At 41.4% G+C, this 17,182-nt stretch overlaps 1 protein-coding gene across 11 annotated transcripts in view; it reads left to right on the top strand.

Annotated features, from left to right (window-relative positions):
* Positions 1–17,182, top strand: part of L3mbtl3 (L3MBTL histone methyl-lysine binding protein 3) — a 107,987-nt gene that overhangs the window by 33,534 nt on the left and 57,271 nt on the right. For all 11 annotated transcript variants that reach the window (XM_057762344.1, XM_057762353.1, XM_057762352.1 and 8 more), the window contains 6 exons: positions 634–718; positions 2,122–2,213; positions 4,082–4,186; positions 7,336–7,471; positions 9,267–9,358; positions 11,720–11,871. In XM_057762344.1, the coding sequence (XP_057618327.1) occupies positions 634–718; positions 2,122–2,213; positions 4,082–4,186; positions 7,336–7,471; positions 9,267–9,358; positions 11,720–11,871 (662 nt within the window). The remainder of the gene's footprint in view (positions 1–633; positions 719–2,121; positions 2,214–4,081; positions 4,187–7,335; positions 7,472–9,266; positions 9,359–11,719; positions 11,872–17,182) is intronic.

The raw sequence follows: 17,182 nt of genomic DNA, 5'->3' as shown, positions 1-17,182 counted from the left end.
TGTACAAATGACATTCAGGGATGGGGAGGTGGTTGTCAGTAAAGTGCTTGCCCTGTGAATATGAGGACCCGAGTTTGGATCTCCGGAATCATAGAAAAAGCTAGGTGCCATAGCACCTCCCTCTAATCCCAGTGCTGAGGCTGTGGAAACAAGAGAATCCCTAGAGCTCATGGCTTGAAGCCTAGCTTACCTGGTGAAGTTCCAGTCACTAGGAGAGCCTGTATCATAGGGAGGTGGAAAGAGCTTAAAGAATGCCACCCAGGCTTGTCCCCTGACCTCAATACCCCTCAGTCACCACCCTCCTCACACACAAAGAAATGACCTTGAAACTCCTGGGTTAAAGAGGTGTGGATGTTGAATGGGTGTAGACATCAGCAGAGAGCCTGCAAAAAGGACCAGTGAGGTCTGAGGAACAGCAAGATGCCGAGGAGGAGGGAGTAGGACTTGAACTCTTCCCGACAGCAACTGATAGCGTTCAGTTCAAAAGCACCATGGTCTCAAGTGGACCATATTGCTGCTTTGAAAGTCAGGAAGCAAAGGTCAACAGCAGAACGCTTTCGGACGGCCCTGTAAGTTTTCCTTGAGACCAATTTCACGAACTTGTGAAGCCAAAGTTTCTGTTTCTTTCTGTAGGAGAACAAGCAAGATGGAAGGATCCTGAGGGGTTCCCAGAGAGCCAGGAGGAAAAGACGCGGAGACTCAACCGTCTTAAAGCAGGGTGAGCTGGTGACGTAAAAACTGCCAACCTGGTGGCCCCAAGACGGAATTCAGAAAAGCAGTGTCAGTCTTTCTGTTTCTCCACACTGCTATAGAGTGCTTCTTAAAGTCTCTCTGATGAAGGCAGCTAGTTTTCAGGTTGTTAGTGCGTGTGTATGGAATACCTTCTTTCATTTGCTGGTTTATCCATCAAGATGGCAGTTCCTGCTTCTACCCCTTTGCCCAAATACCTGTTCTTGCTCATTTCCTAAGGTGTTAGGTTTATTGTGCCCTCTCAAAACATGGCCTTGTTATGTGATCTCCTTTTTTTCTTTTCTCTTGGGAAATCCAGTTCTTGGGCCTTTCTCTTTCCTGTTTAGTTTGATAAACTCTTCTTCTTTGGTCGTTTTTATATAAGCTTCTCTCAGCCTTACTCCACATAGCCCAATGCAAATGCCCTGCCAGGCCTTTGATGGAGACCTGTACAGCCCAGCTACCAACCTGCATGCTTGCACTCCTCCCTGAGGCCCAGCATTCCTGTTCTGTGATTCTGTTGGTTCTTCCACTGATCCCCCAGAAGGAACTAGAAGTGTTTCCTTCCACCTGTCTTTAGCTCACAGCAGACCCGCCGTATTCTTTCAGGTGGCTGTTTCATTGTTTCTGTGATTAAGGGGAGTAAATTAAATCCCTTCGTTACTCTGCCTGAAATGAAATGTCCTTGCCCTGAAGTCTTTCTCTTCTTTCCTCCTAATACCTTCTCTGGATGAAATTCCAAACCCTTGGCTCTTGTAGATCTTGTCCTTCCTATCAATCTTTCTCTTTAACTGTTCCAACTTCCTTCCTCTGTGAGCTGCCCAATGATTTGCACATCCCTATGGACCCACAAGGGCTTCCAGTGTTGTTCTTAGTCAACCTGTCTCATCCCTCCCCTTGGTCCAGCACTTTGTCACGTTTAATCCAAAACCATCTTATTTTATCATATATGCATTTTTGTATGTAATAAATATGATATTCACCTCATCAGTGTTTTTCTTCGTTTTCAAGAATAGCAGGTATTCCCTAAGCCCTCAGTGCACTAGACTTTTCTCGGTCCTCAACTTCGAGGTACCATGGGAACAAACAAACAGCATATTTACACATCTTGCTCCTGGAAGATGTTACTTCCTACAGCTTCTCTGGGCTTCCTGCTGGACTTTTCATATATTCCGAGTTCTTTCACTTTCTTCTGCCTTCATCAACTGGATATTTATACCACAGTTCGCTTCTCAGTTCTTGTTTTTATGGAAGAGGAACCAGAAAAAGAGAGAAGTGTCAGCCACGGAACGGGAACAGCCAGAAAGCATAGTATTTGCGCAAGAGATTCCTATAACATTGCATTGATTTCTTAGCTTCGGAAAGTCCATCATTTGATTTACTGTCTTCCAGGTTTGCCTCCTAAAGGCAAGAAAACTTGGTGCTGGGCATCCTACCTAGAAGAGGAGAAAGCAGTGGCAGTGCCTGCAAAGCTGTTCAAAGAGGTATGAGTTCTTCTAGAAGCACTGGGTGAAGGTACAGGAGCAGGGAGCTCATCGGAACTCATTGTCATTTCCATTGTCTGCTTAGGAAGTGTGACAGGGAATAATTTCTCAGGGAGAATGTTACAAGGCAGTGATTATTAGGGTGTGCACACCGTGCAGCACAACACGAACACACTCACAAATGCTTATGCTTTTAGCATTTTCATTCATTTTGCACTATAGGAATACTAATACTGAATCACTAGTGGATCCATTTTGTGTCTAAATATGAGGGACTGAACGTGAGTTAACTGAGAATTACGTTCTGTTAAGAAACATTTAAAATGATTTTACTACTGATTTACTACTGATAAGAATATTCCGTCATAAGTAATTTAAAGTCAGTTGAAAGTGTAAATGGTAGATACAGCTCTGTCTAGGTTCTCTTGCCTCTAGACTCAGGCAGGACTTGGTAAAGTTTCTCTAAAAAGGGTCATGTGCTTTTAAGGCATCTGGAGTCTGTTGCCATAATAGAGGTTGTTACATAAGATGCATGAAGGTGACCATAGATAGCATGTAAATTAGCAGGAATGGCTGTGTTCCAGTAGAATCTTATTTACAAAGCTGTGGTGGACAAGATTTGGCACACAGACTGTGGTTTGCTGACCCTTCATTTAAATCACTTAATGTATTATAAACTTTCCATGGGTATCTTTCTATCTATGAATGAACAAAGGACATTAGCATGAGTACATCGGCCCTGAGGATTTTAATGCAAATGTAATAGAATTGTTCCAGATAATTGTTTTCTATAAGTTTGGTCCTTTACAGAACAGACTTTCATATTTTTCAAAAAGAGTTGTTTTTGATACTGTGTGTGGGTATGTGAGCGGTTGCCTGTAGAAGCCAGAAGCTAAAATTTTCAGGATCTGAAGATTCGGAAGGTTGTGAGTTGCCTGATGTGGGTGCTGGGAGCCAAACTTGTGTCCTCTGTGAGAGAAGCAAGTCCCCTTAGTTATTGAGTTTTTTCTCCATCCCCACTTTTTTACATTGTTATTAATCACATGAATAGAGACACAGTTATATGATTTAAAGTGTCAGTACTAAAAGACAAAGTATGACCCTGGGTTCTGTCTTCCTAACCACTAGATTTGTCTTTGCTGAAGGGCAGTATGGCTAGTTCTTATGTTTCCTTCCTAGACTGTCATAAGCATATACAAGCACCTCCCTGCCCTGTGGCAATGACTAGCCAATACTTTGTTAAACTTGCTTTTTCATTTTACAGTTTGGAGATTATTTCATTTTAGGTCATTAATCCCTCCATCTTTCTTTTTATGATAAACCATAATATTTTAAACATATTTATTCCATAAAACTTTAAGTCGCTCTCTTGGTTTCCAGGCAGATATACGTGCTACTGATTGTCCAGACTTTTTATTCCCAGTGGTCTATGCCCTAGTCTGCCTTCGTAGGGCCTTCCAGCACACAGCCAGCAAGCTCTTTGGTCTTCACCAGTCTAATGGGAAGTGTATCTTGTGTGGTTCTGGTGGGCAAGGTTGACTATCTTTTCAAGCCTGTAAAAGACCCAAGCTATAAATCATTAGATTTTGCTTTTATGACTTGATTATAGCCTTTGTGAATTTTTCATCTTTCATCTGTCCTTTGCTTTTGGGATTTTTAAAGAGTCATTTATGAATCTATATGTTTGATAAGAGCCATCTTTGGGATGGTTGGGATGGGACCCAGGGCCCTACTTATGTTTGTGAAACATTGAGCCCCCAAGTCATATCCGCAGCCCTAAGAACTCTTTAAGAATGGTAATTATTTAAAGTTTGACTAATTGTTTACCCTTAGTGGTTCTGTAATTCTGCTGCCATTTTGTATTGCAGCACCAGTCCTTTCCATATAACAAAAATGGCTTCAAAGTTGGAATGAAACTAGAAGGTGTGGACCCGGAGCATCAGTCTGTGTACTGTGTCCTCACCGTGGCTGAGGTGAGCTTTGCTTTATATTTGCTTGGAAAATAAAATGGTAACTGCAGAGCCATAATGATGAAGAAGAAATGTCCTTGACTGAATGTTTACTTCATGTGAGGCAGGATGTTTAGTGGACTTTTATGTATGTCATCTCTCCTGATCATCATGAAATAATGTCTTTTGAAACTCATGATTTTTTTCATCCCCGTTTCACAGGTGAGGGACATGAGGCCAGAGAGATCAAGTAATCAATATGAAATCACACAGTCTCAAGGTGATAGATCTAGAATTTGAAACAATGTCCATCTGATTCCATAGACTTTGCCATACTGTATGTTTCTTGAGACAAGAACCCAAGCAACACATACACACACGCACGCACACACACATGTCCATTATATTACTGATAGTACTTTTTAAATTTGTTTTTCCTCCTGTGGTAGCCTCCTTTCTTCCATTGGACTAGGGTTATGGGTCTTTCAAAACCTTCTCTCCAAAGGAGTAAGGTGTAGGCACTGGTTTTGGTTATTGTAGAGCTCTTTCGGTGACTGGATTGTAAGAAGCTTGCTTCCTGCAGAGCAGAGACAGTGCAATGTGGTGATCACAGTAGTATAGTTGCCTAGAGCACTCTGAGTGTCCTGTGCTGGCTGCTGTTGGTGAAGATAAGGCCATGGTGTCCTGGACCTGGGTGTTTAAGGGAAGGATCTGTTGACAGGATTGAGTTTGAAGATTCAAAAAATCTAGATATATCTGTGAAAGAAAGGGCCTTGGGAGAGTGGGGGTGGATTTTAATTACTATGTTTACTTCTTCTTCTTTGTGGTATTGAAGATGGAAGCCAGAGGTTCACATTGCTAAGCAACCAGTTTATCACCAAGCTATGTGCTGAGCCCTTGACTCTTGTCCTTTGAAGGTTTATTTTACTTACTATATGTTTTTTGATTATAAGAGCTGTTTGCTCTTTGTAAAAACTTCAGAGTACACTAGTACTGATCTCTGTCCCATCTGCCTCTTGCCAAATCCCAGAGAGCATCACCCTTACCAGTTACTACTTGCTTCTAGTAGATGCCTTCTCTGCACATCAGATTGTATAGATCAATTTTCCTTCTTTACATGTAAACGTTACATTGCCATATTCTGCCTTCTGCGACACATATACACATTTACTTTTTACCATGAGGTCTTATTGAAAGGGTATTGCAATTAAAGGGTGTCTTTGTGACTAGGGCCAAGGAATGCCACAAAAATCACATGGACCTTGTGCAAGAGATGTATTAGGAAGTGGGGGGGTGCAAATGGCTACCTCTGAATAGGGATGAAAAACAGATAGTGGCAAACCAGGCTCTAATTCTGGGCTTTATAGGGTGTGTGGGGGGGGAGGGGTATAGAGCATGCGCACAGGGACAATACAAAGATGGATACTGTTGGTTGGCTATTAGTGATGACTGCTGGGAGTTGATGCTGGTTGAAGGTGAGGAAGAGCCTGGTTCTGAAAGGTGGGCTGTTCTTAGTTGACTAACTCTTGTCCCACAGAATTGCTTTTGCTCATTTCAACTGCTTACATATTGATATCAGATGAATGAGCATGGTGAAATTGAAGTTAGACTGCATAGTGGAACCTGTCCCCATCCTCCAACATTACCAAGTATGTTTTTGAATGAACAGTCATTCTTCCCTTAATCTCTGCGTATTAGCCCTGGAACTCCTGAATGAACAGTTATGGATACACTGTTTACATGCTCTTTGTTGTGTGTGACAGGGCAAGGCAATATTGAACCTATTCCATCTCCTTAATTTTGCTTAACTGAGGTCATTTTAGGTTTAACTAGCTTTCCTTGAGTTTATCAGTTCTTAAATCTTCCCAAAAATGTGTGAGATTTTGTTTACCAAAGACTGAATAAGACTTTTGTTTTTATTTTAATCCACCCCCTGCCCTGAGAGGGCTAAAGAGCAGATGGAGTCCTGTTCCCTGAGGGCTTTGGGGCTTTCCTCCAGGAACAGCGCTTGCTCCGGAAGAAGGAGTAAAGGGTGGGTGGGGGGGGTCCTGAGCACAGCAACCCTGCCTGTTAGAAGCCGATGGATTAATTTCTTTGACACAGGTGTTGAAGAATTGTCAAGGAAATGGAGAATGGAGATAACTGTGTTGCTGGGGAGGGGGTGGAAAGGCAGAAAAGATTTGCATGAATAATGAGGAAGGAAGCTAGGCAATCCTTAGTGGAAACAGCCCAGCAATCCATCAGAGCTGATTTCTTTTGTCATTAGTCTTCCTGTGCAGAATCTAGCCTCACACATTCTCCTGCCTCAGTTTCCTGAGTGTTGGGATTACCACCAGGTAGTTGATTCCTGAGACTCCATTCTTCTTACTCAAGGTCATTATGTCCTGGGAAACCTTTGCTCCTACAGGAAATGTAAACGGGAAGTGTAGGCTTAGGTTCCTATGTCCTCTAGTGCCAGTACTTTGGTCAGGACACATACTTGTTTTTGTTTGATGATTCCTTGTTTACTATATTGTTGTTTTGTTAAAACTGAACTCTCATTCATCAGCAAAACACCACATAAGGCTTGAATAAGGGTCCTATAACACACCTTTTCTCTCTTAGGTTGGCATAGTGTTCTGGGCACTCAGAGGTTAATGAGTGAAATCACGAACAGAAAGGCTGGGGATGTGAAAAACAGACACTCTGTGGGGGTACTTATTCATAAGAGAAAGGTCCCAAGGAGAAGGACCTGCCAGTCTCTGCTGGGAACCTGGATCTTGGGTGATTCATACATTGCTGCCGTTCAGTATTCACCTCTCTATTGGCACCAAGTATGCTATTTTCGGTTAGAAATAAGTTTTAACAAGCAAGTGAATTCATAGGTACAGAGTTTATGAATAATGAAAATTGCCTTGTATTTTGCTTCCCAGAATCATTCACCCTGGGAATCTTAGGAAGAGGTGGGCTAGGAATTGGAAAGACGGAGGCTTTCTAGGGCTAGACCTTTCGTGTAGGAGTTGAAGAGCATGGCAGTTCCTGGTGGGAACCAGTTCCATAGGAGCATGTGTCTGACACAGGAAAGAAAGGATATGGAAGTCCTCAGAATGGAGAAGAGGTATTGTCAATCAGCTGGGGCTCAGGGTCTTAATGTTTGTGAGTGTGAACTTACTCAACCTGCTAATCTATTTCAGGTTTGTGGATATCGGATAAAGCTTCACTTTGATGGATATTCTGACTGCTATGACTTCTGGGTAAATGCGGACGCTCTGGACATCCACCCTGTAGGATGGTGTGAGAAAACCGGCCACAAGCTCCAGCCTCCAAAGGGTACTGCTGCTTGTTGTTTCGTGCTTGAAATTCAGTGAAATCTCCTTTCTCAGCCCCCAACTTGGAATTCTTAGATATTATTCTTTATGACAGTTAAGTCAAGCTTATGGTTCATAATGTACAACATGTTTATTAAAGTTAAAGAAATAAAATCTAATTTAAGAGAATGAATTATTTCCATGCACTTATTTTCAGAGATTAAAACCTGAATAATAATAATTCTCGACTATAAATACTGTTACATGCAGATCTGTTTTATCTGTACATATGTGTGAGTGCATACACATATATACACATTGCCTTGAACAAAACTATTTGAGACATTAGTTTTACTGCTAGTTCATTATATAAGAAAGTCTTAAAAAAAAAAAAAGTCTTGAGAAGCCAGATGTGATGCACACACCCGTAATCCCTGTGCTAGGGAGGCCGTGGTAGGATCATGAGTTAGAGGCCAGTTTGGGCTTTACAGTGAGTTCAGGGCCAAGATGAATCACAGTAGGTAGATCTTACCTCTGAGAGAGAGAGAGAGAGAGAGAGAGAGAGAGAGAGAGAGAGAGAGAGAATATGAATATGAGTAATTGAGAAATTATATCTTGAACTCACCAGCTTTGATATGTTAGAGATCTCAGGGGCAAGTACAGCACTAAAAGCTATTGGGCTAACAATAATTACTTGTCAGTGCTAGGGACCAAGCTTAGGGTCTCATTCATGATAAGGAAGTGATTTACATCGACTTAAGCCCCTAGGCAATGGGGTGTTTTGCTTTTGATTTGTTTGTTTATTGAGACAGGAAGCCTTGTCTCCAAGTGAACTCTTTCCTGTCTCCTGAGTGCCCACATAGAAATGCATAGCCGTACCTGGTAGAATCCTTTATATTATAGTCTGCCAGGGTTTCTTTGTTGTTTTCTGACCTGTTTTATGAATTGAAAGACAGACATGATCACTTTTAGTCCACTCCCTATGTATTTAATAGTATTTCCTTCTTTTCAACTTTTTGGGGGTTGTCAAAAATTCAACCAACAGTTTGGTACTTTTGCCTCCTCTCCCTGCTCTGTTGGGGATGGAACTCAAGGGCCCTGCACATGCCAGGCGGGAGCTCCACCACTGAGCTACATTTCTGCCCCAAAGATGTTATCTTATAGTAGGCTACCATCCCTGTCCCAACTAAAAGTTCGAGACAGTATGGCATTTTGAGATACATAAAGGCCATTTAGGAATTCCCTTCTCATAAGGAAATTCTGCCTGCTGAACTGGAATGTTAGACAGAGACTTTTCTCTTACTGTCATTTGCCCAAACCCTTTGTGAACCTGGGATTATCCCCCACCCCCACCCCAATTTTTTTCTTTTGAAGAACTAAAACGATTTTTTTATTTTTTTCCACCTTCCTATTTGTTCATATTAGTCTCTCAAAGTAAATGCGGTGAGGGCAAATGAGGACCATGATTCCTGCAGTTCCCTAGACCTACTTCTGAGGAATTGTAACTACAGTGTTGACAGAAGTAGCCTGACAAGGCAAAGCCTACCAGGTTCAAAATGCATTTGCTTCCTTATGCCTTTTTCTGTACATCATTACCATATCCATTTAGAATTTAAAAATAATAGTAAAGTTTGTTGAAGCTAAACACAACCTGTATCTAAAAACACATAGTTATAGATTGTGGGTTAATTATATTTATTGAAAAACATTTGGTTGCTTGATTTGAACACGTTCCAGCTACAGGCGGAGTAGCATGGGGAACTAGCTGGTGTGCTCTGTGTGTTTCCTGAGTCTGTCCACGTGTGCTTTCCCCCTAGGGTATAAAGAAGAAGAATTTAATTGGCAGTCCTACCTGAAGACGTGCAAAGCCCAGGCTGCTCCCAAGTCATTATTCGAAAATCAGAACATAGTAAGTGTATCCAAAGTACTTTTCCTTTTAGGAGGAGGGATTCTATTTTTAGTGTCTCACAGGATAAATCACAGTGACAACAAGGAACTATAATCAATTTTATTGCCTTGGTAAGTAGAATTCTCGTATCTTAATTAAACTTTAAAATTAGCTTCAATTCTTCATGAGTAAATATCTACTTTATAGCCATATTATGATTGTCTTATTGAATGGTGTGCCAACATAATATGAAATCCAGGTGTGACTTACAATTAAAATACATAAAAATTAAATCGACTGGAATATTATACTGTTACCATCATCTGGCCAGGAGCGCAGTTCAGATGGGAGTCACACAGGGTAATGGATACAGCCTTGTTAGAGTGTGCAGGCGGGAGGTCACCAGGGACTCCACCATGCCTCTATTGCAGCTCATAGCTTTGTTGGCCGCAGTTTTTGTAGCGAAAGCAAAGGCAGATGTGTATGCATTTTCTGCGTCTTTGCTGCCTTTCTGTTTTTATTCTGTGTTCCTCCCACGACATATCTGAGAGAGCCTTATGCATTACACTTTTCCTTCCCCAGGATGTGACCTAATTAGGACAGGGGCAAACAAAGTGTCATCCTTATAGCTGACACGGACTAGATAGGAGGACATATGCGACCTTTCCCTGCAAACAAATGAGCCTCTTGATTCCGAGCCCTGGAATCAAAGTTGCTTTTTCTTATCCCCTGTCACCCCTGCAACACCAGGGAGCCCTGGACCCTCAGCAGCAGAGTAGAACATGTGCCTGGCTCTCTTAAAAGCACAAGCATCCTCCTCTCCTAGATTCATCCTTTAGGCAGCAGGGAGTGAAAGGATTAGAGGCAGCAGCATCACTATCAGAGCTCCCTCCACATGGAACAAACATCAGCAACGGGGAAAACTTTCCCTCCAGACAGTATCAGGCAGCTGGTTTGCGGGTGCAAATCTAATGGAAGACATGTTCTCTGATTAAACTGAACATAAACCAGTTTGAAATAAGTGAAAAGAGAGAGAGAGAGAACATGGTCAGCTTCTTTTATTATCTCTTAATTGGGCAGCCAGCTTAATCACCGGAATGTAAATACTGCCTTGTCAGTATCTATTCTCTGACAAGACATTTCCCTGGAGGAAGGTCAGTCTGCTGGACACTCAGCAGCCTGCTGTGTCTGCCCCATGGCTGCTCCCCTGCTACTGATGACTTACATCATGGTGTGATTAACTGCCTTGAACCATCGCTGCATTCTGGGCATGGTTAGCATACACCCTAATCTTAGGCCATGGGTTGGTATTTGAGAGGCAATTAAGTTTTCTATTTCTAGAGAATAGTCAGATATTTATGGCCATAAGTGATATATAATTTCAGGGTTCAAATATATGGTAAGTTTTCTATATATTATTTGCGCTCTTTAAATCACTCAGGACCTGCAACATTTTCAGATATACTTGCTTACATTTTTGCGACCATAGCTAGATAATTTTACTTTTACTGTAAAGTGAAAGGTAGCATTTGTTTACTTAAAGCATTAGACTCGTGATCATATGCTTCAGTTTGAAATAAAGGGTTTTTATCGGAGGATAGAAATGACTTATGTTATTTTATAGCTAACATAATGCATATTCAAGTAAAGTATCCTACTCTGAGATTAGAATATTTTTCACAAAAAATGGTAAAGGTTCTTTACACATCACTGTAAAGAACTATAGTGAACCTCTATTGTTTACCGTGTAAATCCCAGACGACTGATAGTCTATGGATTTCCTTAAAATACGTAATATTCCTAATGACAGCATAAATTAACACCCAGCTCCTGTGCTGCCGCTATGAATAAAAACTGTCTGTAGTAGTAACCCGAAGTAGTAATAGCTTGAAGCTTTTCATAAGCGAAGGTGACCTACTTTCCGTACAGTGCTTGAGGGATCTGCTCAGAGGTGGGAGTGAATTTGTACTGACTCCACATTTTTAACTCAATTAAGAGCATATTTTGTGTGAAATAATTTTCATTGTCCAATCTGTAATCAAGGAAAAAAAAAAGAAAAGGCCAGACAATCAGACGCGTGGTGAATGAAACCTGCCTGCGTCGCAGACATCTCCTAACTAAGGTGTTAAGACACACACTGAAATGAATTGCTTTAAACTCTGCCAGGTTGCCGACACTTTAGTTCTGAGGCTCAGATAGTTAATTGAAAGTATGGTAGGGCTCCGATGTTTTATTATTGCTGGTGGAAAGCACCCCCACTGTGAGGCTGGCACAGCATTTTATATTAGGTGAAGATGCTCGTCCTTGAAGCGGGGTACAGATATGTAGATCTCACTGTTGTGAAGTGTGCTTATCTCTGATTAAATCTACGTGTTTCCATAGACAGCGATCCCGTCAGGCTTTCGAGTTGGAATGAAGCTTGAGGCTGTAGACAAAAAGAACCCTTCCTTCATCTGTGTTGCCACGGTAACAGATATGGTGGACAATCGCTTCCTGGTACATTTTGACAACTGGGATGAGAGCTATGACTATTGGTAAGACAGTTTCCCCTAATGTTGAGAATTTAATGCTTAGCTAGGGAAAGTGAGTTCACAGTTCTAAATAAGGAACAATGTGAAGTGTATAACAAAACAAAACAAAAAATCTCTACACATGATGGTGATGGTCGTGTCCTCCTGCTCTTGGATGGTGAGGTAGGAGGATCAGAAGGTCAAGGTCATGCTCTGCTACTTAAGGCATTTTGAGACCAGCTGGGATTACCTGAAAGCTTGTCTTGAAAAAATAAAATTGATGGGACTGAAAGAGATGGCTCAGTGGTTAAGAGCACAGGGTGCTCTTCCAAATGACATGGGCAGATTAACAGCACCCACATGGCAGGTCATGACCCCCTTTAACTCTGGTTCTAGGGGATCCAGTGCCCTCTTCTGGCAATGGTGAGCACTGGTATACAGATATATGTGCAGACAAAATACCTACCCATACCCAGAAAAAGAAAAGAAAAAACAGATTTTAAAAGTTCTGGTCCACTTTTTCCTTTTTCAGATTTTTAAGGTTTTACTTGTCCATGTATTTCTAATTAATATCTTTTCAGATGACTCAGGATTTGTGTTTGACTTGACTTTGTAATATGAAATTGAAATTTGCATCCCCATGTTCCCACCTTAGTCCTGCATGTGGCAACTTAGACCTGCATATACATACAAACACAGACTCACTTTCCTTCTCCTCTTGAGGGTCTGCTATAACTTTTTAGTAATTTATTTTAATCATCTTTCTATATATTTATACTCAGCTAATTGAACCATCTAGATAGCTGAATATAAATGATATCAATGGAGTGTTATTTTTAATCTCTGCATTTTTAGATATATTATATACAATAGTAAGAACATCATACTATGAAATTATGCCATTATAAAATCATCGGACTAGAGCATTTGACTTTATATGCATATATATGGTGCTAGGGATCAAACCCAGGTTCCTGCATCTGCTAGGCCAGTGCCCTCCCTCTAGATTTAGCCTAAGCCATTGCATTTTATTACACAGCTGATGACTAGAATTGGATTTCCTGGTGAAGATCATCTGTAAAGTATTTCTGTCTTAAGAACGTGTGAGATAAGAATATTGTAGAGAGATGTCACATGTAATATGGCTGTTATCAAGGGAATATTAATTTATGTAAATGTGTCATAGTTTTTCTTCTTCAAAAGTTTATTGCATATATTTCCATTTATTGAGGGCAGTGCATATGGAGGTCACAGGAGTCGTGCTCTCCTTCCACTGTGTGAGTCCCAGGGGTTGAGGCCAGGTTGTCAGGGTTAGTGACAAGTGCATTTACCCATTATATCTCACTTCTTAATATGTGTATCAGTAGATACATCGATAATTCTCTCTTTTTTTTTTTTTTTGGTTTTTCGAGACAGGGTTTCTCTGTGGTTTTGGAGCCTGTCCTGGAACTAGCTCTTGTAGACCAGGCTGGTCTCGAACTCACAGAGATCCGCCTGCCTCTGCCTCCCGAGTGCTGGGATTAAAGGCGATAATTCTCATTACTCCTCAAACTGTATTTTTAGATATCAGTTTTACCTGAATTGTTTAAAAAGGAGAATCTTTGGATATGTTTTTTCTTGCGTAGTGTATGTGTGTGCATTCATTTAGAGGCTAGAAGTCAAAGTCAGTGTCTTCCTATTTCACTTCGTTGTGTTTTCTGAAGTAGAGTCTTCCAGTGGATTTTACAGCTTGCTAATTCATTTAGCCTTGCTAGCCATCTTGCCTCAGGGATTCCCTGTCTGTCTTCTGAGTGCTGGGATCACTGGCTGGCTGCCACACCCACCTGACTTTCTGTCTGTGCTGGAGTCCCTAACTCTGGCCTTCAGGATTGTGCAGCAAATGCTTTATCCCGGGAAACATCTCTCTAGACCCTACAAAAGACTGCCATGCATCCTCTTTATTCAACTTAGATAAAATGAATTAATGTTTATTTGTATGACCACATAAGTATCACAGTGATTTTGTTGTTGCTGTTGTTATTGTCATATTAATTTTTTTTTGTTACATTTTGAGACAAGGTCACTTTATGGACCTGGCTATCCCAAAACCTGCTTTGTAGTCCAGGCTGGTTTCAAACTCACAGTAATCAAACTGACTCTGCCTCCCAGTGCGGGATTAAAGCCTTAGAAAGCATGCCTAGCTCATCGCAGTGTTTTAGAGCCATAATTAATTCTTTGGATTTCTGGAATAAAGCAGTGACCATGGGAAGCTTTGGCACAGTTACTTTCTCTAATGTCAGGTTCCTTGGTAAACTAACAAAAAGGACCCTGGTTTCTTCTGAGAAAGACCAAAGGGGAAATCTGATCTCTTAGAGCTGATTTTGCACTTTTTAAAGCGTAATGTCCTTATTTTTACACTGGAATGTCCTTTGAGGATTATTCATATTTCTATTGACATGAAACCATATCTCGTTAATTGTCAGAAAAAGAAAGTGCGCTCCCTTCCTTAGGGTGCTGCAAAGACACATTAAAAATTGCCTAAGTGCCTGTCGACCCCCTCGGCGGGTCACTCTGTCTAGGGTCTGTAACCCACCTGGCAGGTCCAGTAATTCCAGGGTCACGGAGAGGCACTACCTGAAAAACATGGACAAGAGAGAGGAAGAAGGCCAAGCAGGGTTCTTGTCAAAGCCTCCGTTTATTAGAGTCATGGTTGCAGCTTATATAGCCCCTGGATGAGGAGCTTGAGGGGCTGGGGCACGGGATCTTGCCACGTGGTCCACGTCAGTCAGGTAGGCCAAGAGATCACGATCAGTCAGGTGACGGTTCCTCTGCCAGGAGTTGACACACCTAGTTCTCTGGATAGAGTGTGAGGTGGTTCTGCTAACAGCTAGCTCTCTATTAACAGTCAATTTGGGTGTGGGATAGGCTTTGTCAATAAAACAATTCTCAATACAATTGGGAAGTGGAGCCCTCTGCAAACTTCTCAGGGCAATGATCCCGATAATAATTTTTTTGGGGAAAATGGCTCCTGACAAGTGCCCTGGATTCTCTCCAGTTCTCTAGTCTTTGAAATTTTGTTTCTGCATAAATTACTTTGGTGTGTAATTGAGGATACAGATTTCCTTTCTTTTTTCAATTCAAAGTAGTTTTGAAACCAGAGTCTTTACCCACCCCACACACCCTTAGGATAGGGATACTCTATCCCGTTTTATACAGAGGGAATGGGAAGCATGCATCTGTTCATCTACACCCAGTTACTACATGTTTAGTTGTGACAAAGTATTTCTTCCTTCTAAAGAGGAACATGATAAGAAAGGAGAATAATATATGCTCGAAATAAAATACCTTTACCTCTGGGTTTCTTGATGGCTGTTAGGCTTAGAAATAACCTAAAATATCACAGGATATTGAAAGTAGAAACTTCTTTGAAGCTGCAGGAAGGAAAGTGAGGGCTGTTCCGGGGATCCCACCAGTGATACACACTCAGACACATCTGGCCCATCGACAGTCTTTATTCCCGCCGGCTGGGAGTACACGCAGGACCCTAGTGTAGCACCTAGTGTTTAGGGTGAAGGGTTTTTAAAGGCAAAAACTACTTTCTGGTAGCTTGCTCCACAGCTGCAGGGGAGGTTTTGAACAGAAGCTAAGCTAAGTGGTTAGCTGGAGGGAAGGGGGAGGTTTGTGCAAGCAGGTGGTTTAACAAGCTAAGTTAAAAGGCACCTTTTCCTCAGGTTCCTAGAATAGAATTGGATAATTTTCCATGGAATTCTCCATCAAGGAGATTAAATTCTAGTTAAAACTGAAATGACTTCAGCAAGAATACAAGATAGAGGAACCTCTGCATTGTCTGGTCAAGTCACAAGGACCTTGGGAGTCCTGTACCCCAACCCCTTTTGCAAATACCACCTCTTTTCCCTCTTACCTTTTTGCTGTCTGATGTTGGGCTCCAGGGGCAGAACCTATCATGAGAACAGTCACTTCTTATTCCCCCCAGGTGCTGGGAAATATTCTTCCTTGTAAGAAATAGTATTTTCTTGTGACCTTGTCTGGGGATTCTGGACAGCGTGACGACAAGACAGCGTGTTCAGCACAAATCCCTGGGTGGCTAGAACTGTGGCTTCAGCCACTTTGATTGTTTTCTGGCGGGGCATCTCAGTGAGGAAGGGCAGAAGTCAGCAAGGAACAGATCTGTGCAGAGGGAAGAAGCTTCAAATTAGGTATTCACAGAGACCTCCCAGTCTTTCCCCAAGTGTTCCTAAGTAAACTGCAGACTTTTTAAAACGGATTTCCTCTTTTATTTCTAGATATATTGAATCTGTATTTATAAAAATCATATTTTTTGATGTTTAGGTTATTGTCCCTCTTTTGCTTTTTGTTGTTGTTTATTTTTTATTGAGCTCTACATTTTCCTCTGCTCCTCTCCCCTCCCCTTCAACCCTCTCCCAAGGTCCCCATGTTCCCAGTTTACTCAGGAGATCTTGTCTTTTTCTACTTCCCATGAAGATTAGATACATGTGTGTCTCTCTTAGAGTCCTTGTTGTTGTCTAGGTTCTCTGGGATTGTGATTTGTAGGCTGTTGTTGTTTGTGTTTTTTTTTTTTTTTTTTGCTTTATGTTTAAAAGCCACTTATGAGTGAGTATATATGGTAATTGTCTTTCTGGGTCTGGGTTACCTCACTCAAAATAATGTTTTCTATCTAGCTCCAACCATTTGTCTAAACTGCAGACTTTTTAAAAGGTAGATTTCTTTTGTAGTTATAAATTGAGAATAATAATAATTTTGTTTCTCTTTAATGGAATATTGATGTACTTGTAACACGGGTCTTAGAGTGATATCAAAAGTGATTTCATTATTGAGTTTAGTTGGAGGTGCCCTGTGTGTTGGTGGTGGCAGAAGGACATGGAGTGCATGAGACTTAGATAGTCACAAACTTTAGCCCCGAGGGCCCGTGTTCTCCCATGGGAAAGAAGCATACCCTCCAGTCATTGGTGGTTAGTGTTTAATTGTTAGAACCAACTTTTGTTGTCTTCTGTGACATATGGAGTGACATCTTCTGAGTTGGGTTTCCCGCGCCTAGATTGTTTCGAGTGTGGTTTCATGGCTGGAGGAAGGCCTCAAACCACTGTAAAGCACAAAGTGGAAAGAGCTGACACTAATTACTTCTCTCTCGGAGAAAAAGAAGAAACAAAAGTTTAATCCTACGGTGACTAAATGGCATCACTTTGATCTTCGCCAATTTACCGTCCTATCAAGAGATCCTCAGCACAAAGCACATTAATTAATATGAGTTAGGATGGAAGAGAGAACTAGGCAACTCGGCCGGATGAAATCTGTAGTTGACTAGTAAAGCAGAGAG

Source organism: Chionomys nivalis, chromosome 2 (genome assembly GCF_950005125.1).
Source record: "Chionomys nivalis chromosome 2, mChiNiv1.1, whole genome shotgun sequence".
Lineage (NCBI taxonomy): Eukaryota > Metazoa > Chordata > Mammalia > Rodentia > Cricetidae > Chionomys > Chionomys nivalis.
This window is presented reverse-complemented; position numbering and strand designations above follow the sequence as displayed.